General features: G+C 33.3%; 1 protein-coding gene and 1 long non-coding RNA gene across 2 annotated transcripts in view; one reads left to right on the top strand and one right to left on the bottom strand.

Annotated features, from left to right (window-relative positions):
* PTPRQ (protein tyrosine phosphatase receptor type Q) overlaps nt 1-7,875 on the top strand; it is a 212,754-nt gene extending 204,879 nt beyond the window's left edge. Inside the window, exons 42-44 of the mRNA XM_050749268.1 lie at nt 1,622-1,757; nt 7,047-7,170; nt 7,435-7,875. Of these exons, the coding sequence (XP_050605225.1) occupies nt 1,622-1,757; nt 7,047-7,170; nt 7,435-7,472 (298 nt within the window). The 3' untranslated portion in view covers nt 7,473-7,875. The remainder of the gene's footprint in view (nt 1-1,621; nt 1,758-7,046; nt 7,171-7,434) is intronic.
* LOC126931248 (uncharacterized) overlaps nt 1-12,210 on the bottom strand; it is an 83,332-nt gene that overhangs the window by 47,606 nt on the left and 23,516 nt on the right. The window contains exon 2 of the long non-coding RNA XR_007717801.1: nt 7,869-8,108. This is a non-coding gene — a long non-coding RNA (uncharacterized LOC126931248). The remainder of the gene's footprint in view (nt 1-7,868; nt 8,109-12,210) is intronic.

Here is a 12,210-nt window from a genome sequence, read left to right on the forward strand (position 1 = left end):
AATAGATAAGAGATAAGAAGAAGGTATATTCATATTGTTGACTATCTTTAAATATCATTTGAAAACCATCTACTAAATATTTATCTCCAACTCCAACTTCTCACCTTGACTTCAGACTTCTACATTTAGCTTCCAATTCAACTTGACAGCCTGAATGACTAAAAAGTTCTAGAAATTTGATGTGGACAAAACAGAACTCTTAACTCAATCTCCAAATTCACCCCTGCTCAGTTGTCCCTATCTTGGTAAAAAGCAAGTCCCTTCTGTTTGAGCCAGAAGCTCTGGAGTCATTCTTGATTCTGCTTCCTCTCACATTCCACATCTAACCCACCAGCAAATACTTTCATCTCTGGCTACCCCTCACTCATCACTGTATCACCTCCCTGGTGTCCCCTGATTTTTGAACATTCAAAAATGCTCCCACTTCAGGTCTGTTCTCATTTTGCTGCTTCTGGCTACCATGATCCTCTCCCAGATACCCACAGGGTGTGCACCCTAACCTTATGCGAGTTTCTTTTCAAATATTACATTAGCAGAGAAGGTTTCTCTGCTGACCCTATCCTACCCTATCACCCTCTATCTCCTTAACCTGATTCATCTTTTTTTCAGTATGGGACTCCTTACCACCAGGCACGTTCTTTGTCTGTTTATTTATGTGTCGTTTTCCTCTAGACTATAAACTCTGTAAGTGCAGGGACTTTACATTGTCCACTGCTATGACCCAGGTGCCCAGAACAGTGTTTGACACTCAAAATATATTTGACAATTCAATTGCTGTGTGGCATGTATGTATACATGTTACTATAATCAGTTTTATGTTGTAGGCTCACAATTTCTTAGGTCAAATCATAGGAAATTGCCAATATTTGAATGTTTCTTACTACAGAACTACAAAAATGGCAGTTTCATGTGGTTCAAAGTAATATTTATAAGACTAGATGACCTTTCAAAAAAAGTTTTTAGATTAACTTCCTCTATTAACCATTTAATTTCCTAGGAATCTTGTCTTTCTGATAATAGGAATTTCTGAATTGACCTTGTGAGGTTTATCAGTTAACAGTTTCTGTGAAGCACGTGCCTGTCTTTGAGTATTAATATAAGTTTTTAAATAGAAATAGTTTTTCAATTTTATTATCTATAGGAGGCAAAATAAATTCTTGAGAAAGAAAGTGAAAAGGACAATTGCAAGACTATTTTTCAAAATGAAGCAAAGAAAATGCTATATGAGCTAAATATTTGACATTTGCAACGTTTAGCATTTCTGCTGGTAACTGAATATTCGGTCAATACAGAGTCTCTGGTATTAAGAATTTTCAGTGATTTTAAAAAATCTCTATACTTCAACAACACCCCCTAAAATATTAAGAAATAAGAGGTTAAGCTCCACTGATTAAAGAAAGAGAAACTCAAATATTTGATAGCATATTAATGATAATCATCTTGCCTTGTTTAAATAGTCTTGGTAACCATTAAAAATCCAAAGAAATTCCAAAGAAAACCTGCCTCCAAATAAGAGAAGAAACTGTTAGGATTTATTGCTATCATAGCTCATTATCTTTATCCCCATCAAAATGAACAACACTTTACTGAGTAATTTTCATGTAATTTACTCTTCCTGTAGTGCTGGAGTTGGAAGAACTGGAGTTTTTATTGCTCTGGACCATTTAACACAACATATAAATGACCATGATTTTGTGGATATATATGGACTAGTAGCTGAACTGAGAAGTGAAAGAATGTGCATGGTGCAGAATCTGGTAAGATCTCTAAACCTGCACTGCATTCTAACGTTCTAGAATTTGTGGCAGCAATCTGTATGGACATGGGCTTGAAGCTGTATTTGCATGGTGGATGCAAACACCCTCTTTTCCCACATTATAAGCCTTTAGGGGAGGTCTTCGGGAGGGCAGCTGACGGAGTTTATAGGAGAACTAATGCCCACGTGCCATAGTCACCCTGCAACATTGTTACTGATGGCTCATCTTAACTTGTTATACTGATAGGCATGTAGGAAATAACCTATAAAATTGATTTATCTTTATCGTTTAGCAACTTTGGGATCTCTGGAAATGAACTCAAATCAATATCTTTTCAATATCATTATCTTTTGAAAAGTTATAACTGGGAAAACAGTTTAAAATATTGACTGTAATGAAGTTTTATAGATTTGACTTCTCCATATGTATCCCTATTGCATACCAGTACTAATAATGATTATTGTAGCAGGCTATCAACTATTAACTGGGAGTTTTTTGTTTGTTGTTTTGGTTTGTAGGCAAAAAAATTTACAAAATATATCCAATTTTTATTTTAAAAAATCACACAGTACTATGGTAATGAAGCTAAAAAGCCTCTATTGAGTGTCTGCTGGGTTCCAGGTGCTATACTAGACCCTTCACATGTATTATCTTATTTAATCTTTATTAAATTAATTTCTTTATTTGTAAGGCAAGGCCAGTAAAACCAACCAACAGACTAAATATTACTGGCTCTGCTTCACAAACAGGGAAGCACATATTCCAAGAAGTTAAGTGATATTCCAAGATAATATTACCGAAAAGTGCCAGAGCCAAAATTCAAACCCTAGTCTGTATAACTACAATATACACAATATTCCTATCTATAGCTTTGGATTGGAATTTGTATGCTATACAAATAGAGATTTTCTTGCAGTAAATACGCAGGCCTGCTGTAACAGTATTTTCCAGGTTACATTCTAGAAAACAGAAGTGGTATCAAAGTAGTTAAAGATTTCAGAAAAAGAGTTCTCTGTTAAAATAAGTATGAGAAAGTAATTAAACTGATTTTTAAACACCTAAATGTTTAGGGCCTTAATGCTAATTTCACTGACAATTACAAAGACGGAGCTGTATGGACAACTTTTCTTAAACTTTGATTGTAGAACTCTTCAACACTTTTTGATCCAAACCTGTAATACTATGTCATGGAACATTAATCCTCCTTGGAAGATGCTGTTCTAGACCAGAGATATCCAAACTTTTTGGACAAGTGTCCCTTTTAGGAAAGATGTTTGAGCTTCCACTCTAATGCAGATATATTTACCTTTAAATGTAGACTGTTTAATTATGTAAATTATAAACATAAATAAAATGAGAAATTGAAAAGCATGAGATAAATATTGAATAAGCAATATTTTCAAAACCTTGCTAATTGCTAAGGCTTCTTATTATCATTAGGTATTTTCAATAAATAAAATATACACTTAGGACAAAGCATTTCTCTTTTGATAGTTGTTTTAAGTATATATTTTAAGTTTTTATGCTTTTTAAAAAAGCTGGTCTAGCTTTTTGTCAGGTCTGATTACCTTGCTGTTATTTTTACCTCCTAGTATGGCTACAGGAGTATTCCAGGAGTATGATGAATGTGTCAGCCTTGCCAATTTTTTGACATCCATTTGGGCTTGCATGATAAATATTATCTTTAATCCACAGTCTCTTTGTAGTAATCTTCCGTAGCTACTTCAATTCTGTGATAATTAGTTAGGTGAACTAGGTAATATAATGCATATACATTCCCTCATATATTGAGTTACCAAAAGAGTTAAATGTCACTCTTCCCGCAGGATACTTCAGAAATGGAATATTATACATGACCAGGGCCAGCTTCATGGGTATGCAACATGGGTAGTTTCACAGGTCCTCACACTCAAAAGGGCCCTGAAATTGGTTTAATGTTTGCTGTCACTATTTTGAAAATCTTAAAATTACATTTTGAGACAGGAACTTCATATTTTGTAATGGAACTTTACATTTTGCATTCTCTCTAATCCAAGTTGGGCTAACAAATTAGGTAGCTCATCTTAAGGGGTCTTATGAAGGCTCTAATATCAATCCAACTATTAATCGTTATTAAAATTCAATTTCCTTCTCTTTTTTAGTTAAAAATAAAGATAAATAGAAAGCTAACATTTTCCTCCCATGTCCCCAGGTGTACACATACACACTGGGATCAGTGCTCTCAATGAAATTAAGGGTTCGCTCTCTTGGGTAGGATAGAGGATGGAACTGATGGTTTCCTTCTAGTGTCTAGAGTCAATCTTCAAACAGTAAAAGTAGAAAAAACTTCTATGCTCTACAACTTTGTAGAATTGAATTCTGTAAAGAGTGTCTTCAAGAATGTCTATTAATAATTTTACCCAAGTTAGTACTCAAAATGTTATAAACTTCATACATTATTCTGTTTAACCAGCCATAACAAATTGTCACAGCTTGGGATGGGGATTTGAGAGTGGGGCAGGGATTCGAAAGGGAAGGTTTTTGAAGTCAGAGAATTAAATTCATAATACAGCTCTGCTAATTGTTGGCTCTGTGACTTTGTTTAATTAGCCTCTCTGAACTATTTCTCTTTTGTAAAATAGCCCTGTTACACTTTTCACAAACTTATTAAATAAGAGAAAGTTTGTAAATCACCAACATGGTGCCCAGCAGGCAGTAAATGTCCAGTAAGATTCTCTCCTCGCTGAAAATCAGGTACCCGGAAGCCCTCTTTGATCTGTCTTAGTTCCCAGAAGTTAGACTCTTCACTGTTTTTTCCCTGTGGTGACAAACAGAAAAATGACCACACTTCACCTCCAGTGCTTACAAACCAGCATTGCCTTGCACAAGAGCAGTTTATTTTCTTCTGCACTCCAGAGTGATTGCAGTTTCTATGAGGAATGTTCCTGTCTTAGCACATACTACAGCAGCAACTTCAGCAATATACTGCCACTAAAAGGCACTGAGGGGCATGGCCCTTACCCAGGAGAAAGCTTTGATTTCTTTCCCTCAAAAAACAATGCACTGGGCACTGGGCGCAGTAGCTTATGCCTGTAATCCCAGCACTTTGGGAGGCCGAGGTGGGTGGATCACCAGAGGTCAGGAGTTGGAGACCAGCCTGACCAACATGGCAAAACCCTGTCTCTACTAAAAATACAAAATCAGCTGGGCATGGTGGTGCATGCCTATAATCCCAGCTACTCCGGAGGCTGAGACAGGAGAACAGGAGAATCGCTTGAAACCGGGAGGCAGAGGTTGCAGTGAGCCAAGATTGTGCCATTGCACTCCAACCTGAGCAACAGAGCGAGACTCTGTTGCAAACAACAACAACAAAACCAACAACAATACATTGTGGCCCCAGGAAATTTGAAAAGCCTTTCTGAGAGAACTCTCTGTAGTGAGCTAATATCCTAAGATACTTTTAGTGCCTCAAGTAAATGGAAATTTACTGGTGTAAACTCATAGAGGGGAAGAAAAAAAAGTTAACATTTTGGGTGTCCAGTTTTTTGTGGGGCATTTTACATATGTTAAATTCTTTAAGTCTTACAATACAGGATTTATGACACACACTCCCACCCCCAGGTGAGGAAATTGTGCATCAGAAGAGTTTAATTCTTAAGGTAATATGGCTCTCTAGGGCAGAAACTGGGATTAAACATTTTTCATAACAGTATGCTGTTTTCTTGGCAGTAACACATAATGGCAGAGGGACCTTGGAACCTGTAGGACTGTCTCACAGAGCTCAGCCTCCTCTGCTGGCAAAGTTTACACCTATCATTCTTTCCAGTGGAGAAGATGAAATCAGGACAGTCAGAAGTTTCACATATCAAATGTGACTTCAAATTCAAATGTGTTTTTTAATGCTAGAACTCATAAATTTAAATGATTTCCAGAAAGATTATACTGTGTCAACATATTTCTGCCAATAATGTAATTCATTGTTTCGTGTATGTTTGAAAACACACTCTTGGAATTACCTTGAGAAGTAACTTACTAGCAATTTCAACAGAAATTTTATTGCTTTATAACAACACTTCATTTCTTACCAAATTGAATTCTATAAACTTGATCATCCACCTCATTTACAAAGCTTGACACCTAATGACATTTGAATTTTCTTTAAATTACATCTGTCCTTAAATGGTAAAGATTGCCTAGCTGTGAAAATTAAATGAGACTAAGTGAACAAACACTTATTATGCAACTACTATGTGCCAGACACTATTATAGGTAATCAGAATATAGCGGTGAATATGACAGAGTTCTGCTCCCATAAAACTGACGCTCCAGTAATGAGATGTTCACGGAAACATTTTGTAATCCACAAAGAAATAGATATTCCTAATAACGATTAGCAATTTCTGAAGACAATTTCAATAGAGGAGTTCCAAAAGGGTTTGAAGTATAGTAGCAATAGATATTAATATAACCTATGAGGCCGATCACTTTTGAGAATGTTCTATTTAAATCATTGTCAATTTGATTATATGTCTTAAACATTTGATGATACTCCTTTAAAGTCAGATATGTTAGGTACAAATGAGGGTGATTTGAAATATACATTTTTTTTTTTTTAGCTTTAACTACTTTTGGTAAGGTCTAAGCTCAGAGATGCTAGTAGGTTATTGAATTATATTGAAAACATTTAAAGGATCCAAATGGTACTGAATTTAGCCCAAACATTCCAATGCAATGTTAGAAGTCCTTGTCCACTACCTGGATGTTTGGGTATTTCAATGATCCATTGCCTTGTATTTACAAAGCAGGACCAAATACTTGACCTTAAGTAGGCCACATATCCAGGTGACTAACAGATTTGTTAAACATATTTTAAATGCACTGATGGCATATAGATATACTCACTCACAGATTTCAAAAGTAAATTTAGCATTTATATTCCAAAAGTCATTCTAACAAGAAAACTGTAAGATAATTTACTCAATTAGATCTAATAGAAAGAAGGAAACTCATAAACAAATTTAAGTAATACAATTTTCTACTTCTTATAATCACAGTAACAGAATATATTAACACTTGGTGTTTAGTGACAAGTGTTAGAAAAAAACATGAAGCTTCAAGAGACCACAGGAATTTAGAAAGCCTCATATTTGAAATGGTAGAAAATCATATATATACCATGATAAGTTCTGTGTCTATAACTTAGCTATTTATTTGATGAATTCAGTACTGCTTTTAGCTTTAACAATATAACTCTCTGTATAAAACTCTTCATCAATCTATTTGTTTACCCACTCTGTCTTTGGTGTCTAGGCACAGTATATCTTTTTACACCAGTGCATTCTGGATCTCTTATCGAATAAGGGAAGTAATCAGCCCATCTGTTTTGTTAACTATTCAGCACTTCAGAAGATGGACTCTTTGGACGCTATGGAAGGTAAACAGAAACAACAATATGTACCCAACTTACTAGTTTACCACCTACAGTAGGAACATAAATTTCAGAATAACCGTATGTTAAAAATGTTTAAGAAGCTAGATTAGGGCACAGATCAGTTTTTTTTTTTTTCTTTAACTTCTCTCTAATGCAAATTGGGCTAATAATACCTTTTCCGTCTACATTATATTTTTATCATGAAACATTTAAATTTTGAACTGTTAACTTCAATACTCTCTTGTAACATGTTACTTTCTGTTATAGGTGATGTTGAGCTTGAATGGGAAGAAACCACTATGTAAATATTCAGACCAAAGGATACAATTGGAAGAGATTTTTAAATCACAGGGGCCAAAGTTACCCCCTTATTCTTCTGAATTGAAATGTGCAAACTTAAAGAAATATCTATGCTTCCCTCACTGTGCCTTTCTAAATGGACTGAACATTTTAAGACTAGTTCTAGAAAATAGCTAATACAGAATAATTATTTGTTTTGTACAGAATAAATATTATGTATTTTAAATGCTTAAGAAAAGACATCCCATATGTTTTTGAAGTCCTGCATATTTTGGAATAAGCCAAATAGAAAATTATTATTATATTAGCATTAATGTTTCATTGTGAAATTTCCCTATGTATTGGATTTAATTTTGAACAAAAGTTGTAAATGTTGATTCAGTAGTGTTGTTTTGGCTTACATGGTGTTGACGTTTCTTGTGGATAATTTCCAGGACTGTCATAATGATCTGTACTTCCATGTACGCCCCTGTTTTGAGTCCTCTGTTTTATGAGTGCTGAGATATCATCTCATGATCCCGAACAGCTGAACAGTAACCCCCTGACACTGCAGGGATTACTTAGCCTTTATACAACACACAGTAGCTCTTCAGGGACACTTAGGGCTATTTAATTTGCATTGTGATCTTCAGTTTGAGAACCTAAAAAGAAAAATTAAAAGTGCAACACATGAAGTTACCGAGTACTATTCTAGCCAACACACATTTGTAAACTTTCAGACACAAGTTTTACCCCTGTATTGTATATTCAAATATATAGTTAAATGTATCAGTGTATTTGCCCATTAGATATAGTCAACCTAATATTAACAATTCTGAAGTGTTTCTTCAGCAAAAATGTATCAAAAGAGTAATAAAAACACTACGTGTGCTTCAAGCTTGTAAACCAATGATGTGCTGCTGTGGTGCCAACAGAGACTTCCAAATGGATTATGTTAAATGGCTGTCATTTCATTTCCCGAGGTTGATTTTGAGCGGTATACTTGGTGGAACTGAAAACAAAGAAATTAACCATGTGTAGCAAATTCGAGGTTTCTTTAAAGAAAATATTTCAGCCTCCATCTTATTAAATAGTGACAATGTGGTAAGTTTTGAATTATATGAAATTATTTTGTAATAGATTTCAATTAAGAGTAATAAAAATAAATAGTATTAATTATTCTCTTCTATGATAAGAATTATATCTTATGCTTATTTCCACTGGAATATACATATAAGAAATGTTATGGCCAATAAAATTGAATTTTGATGAATTATCTTGCAGCATGATTTCAGAAGTTCCTATGTAAATAAAAGTTTGATTTTGTATATCCTATTAAGACATAATAATTATACTAATTCTCATATATAATATCTAAAATAAAGATATACATACAAGTATGATATGACAATTTATGTAATATAATATAAATAATTAAGATAAAATTATTTCTTAAGACATCCATAAGTAATTTTAATGTGGGATTTACTATTCAAGAAATTAAAGCCCTTAGTCTCACAGTCTCTAGAAAAATGTAAAATTTACTTCCTTTTTTTTTTCAGGACAAGGAAGTACAAATAAATACAATCCACTACTGTTCCAGCCAATAAGTTTATAGAAAGTTAGCAAAAACAATAAAAAATGATGAGAACTCTCAAAGATTCAAGTTGAGATTATACATTCTTTAGTTTCCTTTATGTCAATTATTGAAAATATACGGCAAGCCAGTATGGGGTTTGTATTCATTAAAGACAGATAACATAGCCTGTGTTTGATACACTAAAAAGGTTACTTTTTAGTGTATCAAATGATTTTAAAACATAGTTCAATCTACAGGCCAGTCCACTTTCTATTATATCTGCATAAATCAGATGTGTAGAAGATAGAGTTTGGCCCGTGTATATATGCATATGTATATGCATAAAACATAATTTGAATATTAAGTCTCCTCTAACCATGCTTATCAAACTTTAATGTTTATATGAAGTACCTAGTGATTATGTTAAAACGCAGATTCTGCTTCAGTAAAAATAGAATAGTCCTGAGAGTCATTTCTAGCAAGTACTTGAGTTATAATATTGCTGCCTAATTTCAGGATATATGTTGAATAATGTATGTATCTCTAAAAAACATTAGTCAGGATCAGAACAATTTTAGATCTACCTAAAATTACTTAAAACATGTTTTTTAAAGATTTGGCTTCATTATAAAAAAAATTGTAACAAAGCATTTATAAAATATGCATAGCTAGCTATATCAAGACACTAAAATTAAGTTGAAATCCAGACATTAATGATACCTAAATTTTCTTTAAATGATATTGTGAAAGGGCCAATTTACACCCAGGTTCTATAGGTGGGTACTAAGTGCTAATTAATATAATGAAGAACGTCTGTAACATTTTTAGATCCGATTTGTCAAAATACATTGAAGCACATGTACAATAAATGAGCAACATGTGTTTCATATGAACCAAATGAAACTGGAGCCTCTCAGAATGGTTTGCCAGAGACAAGAGCAGCTGTGGGTATCACCTCTACTTTCATTCTGCTTTAAAATGCGTCGTTTTCTTCTTTCAGTTTATAGGTGAAATGTATAATAAGTCTTTTGCAGAAAAACGAATTAAACCTTGACCTCTTCGTAAAGGAGATGGTGATTCATTCCACATATTGTAGCAAACACTAGATTTTAAAATGAAATTTAAGTTCAGCAAAGTCTTCTATAAATCAAGCCGCTATTCTGATAATCATGTCCATTTTCATTAGCCAACTTTTAGAAAACTCAGTCAAAAATTGTAAGAAACTTGGGGCACAATGATTTGAAATTCTCAACTGAATTATATTTAAAAGTAAAAATATGAAAAAAGTTTATAAAGCATAATCTTGGCGAAAACAGCTTGTCTTCTTAGGACACGTAATATTTCATGGTAAATGACTCTATAAATATGGATAGAGTTTCCACGTAGAATCAGGACAGTACACCCACTAGCTCATGGAGATGTTCTGAGGAACAGATTAGATTACATATAGGAAAATGTTTTGAAAATTACAGTGAACTTTACAAACTTAGAATAATCTTTTACTAAGACTGGTCAATGTGTAATGTTTATCAAAAAGATAATGCATCCCATTGTAAGATTATATTGTACTTTGTGGGTATTAGTGTCATATTTGTACGTCCGTTTCACATGCACAGACTGAAGAAAAAATTATGGCAGATATATTGACTTCTGGTAAGTAAGACTATTGATACTTTACTAAACAAAATATTTAGTGCTTGTTCAATGAATTTTGATTATATGGACAGGTACACAAATAATATAAAATATAATTTGGAAAACAAGTAAAGAAAATTTTCATTTCAGAAGATTTAACTGGACATTCTAAATCAGTATCTGTGATATTGTCCTCTGAAAATAAAACTCATTTAATAGGTTAAAAAAAAAGCATTATTTTCTGTTAACAAGATGACGTTTCTAAAGTCACAGCCTTAAATTATTTTAATTTCACTAACAGTATTATTGGATTGAGAAGTCATTTTAGTAAATTATAAACTTTTTAGAGTACTTTTAAATCCATCATCCCTATTAATCCTTACAAAATCCTTTAAGATCGGCAGGGTCCTGTATTACAGGAAAGATAACAAAAGCTTAATTGCTGTGCCTGAAACCACAGTTATTAGTAAAAGTTGAAGCTGAAGTTAAAACTGAGTTTCTGTGGCTCCCAAAAACTACTCTTTCCATAACGTTATGCCAGTCTTTCCGTAAGTCAAATGACATGCTTAGAATAGTATAAAATGCTCGTGATAAAGAAAGGTCCTAATCATCATATGTCCCAATTCCCTATTAGCCAGTTAGAGATTTTCTGCTAATCATATGAAAATAAGTAACAGAAACCACAGACAATTTTAGAGGTAAATAAGCTCTTAGAACAAATTTAAGTGAGTAAAAATAATTATTGATGAATACAGTAATATTAAAGAAGTTTAAAAAGTAAAAAAATTAAAATATTAAAAATGAAAGAAAAAAGAACATTGGAATTTATAGAATTATGAAAATAAAGCTAAAAAAAGAGAAGAGGTTGTTAAAGTCAAAACAGCTCCATAGCATTTCTTTATATATTTATATATATATATGTAATATGTGTGTATGTATATACAATCAAATACTATCAAGTCCTTTACCCTACTAATAATCAAAAGAAGAGGGAAGAGTAAGAAAAGGAGAGAAGGAAGAGGACAAAAAGGAGAACTAGAATATATAAAAGAAAGATTCTGTAATTGAATATTTGCACCTTTAAGGCATACCTGGCACTGTGCTGGAATCGTAACCTGAGTTGGCATGTTATCTAATTCAAACTTCACCTATGAGATCAACTCCATTAAAAGGGTAGGCAATGGAAGCATGGAGGGATGATGAAGATTGCCCAAATTCTCTCAGAGAGTAATTGGTAGTCTGGAATTCAAATCCAGGTCTATCTGGCTAGAGTTCAAGTTCCTTTCACAGGTATGACCATCCTTATTTTATGTTCAAAAGAAGCACGCAGAAGCCTGGGAATAAACAGGCCTCAAGAAGACAGTTTTTTTAATCCTATTTTGCTCTCACCTCCATTTCAAAACTTTTTAACATGTACATGGACTATAGGGAATTTGGACATGTGAAAACAGCCTACTTGGGTGAACTTTCAGATTAATTAGTCTTTCTATTGTTCATTCTTTTTCGTTCTTTCCCTTATTAATTCATCCGCTATAATTAAATTTGTATAA

This window comes from Macaca thibetana, chromosome 11 (genome assembly GCF_024542745.1).
Source record: "Macaca thibetana thibetana isolate TM-01 chromosome 11, ASM2454274v1, whole genome shotgun sequence".
In the NCBI taxonomy this organism is placed as follows: domain Eukaryota; kingdom Metazoa; phylum Chordata; class Mammalia; order Primates; family Cercopithecidae; genus Macaca; species Macaca thibetana.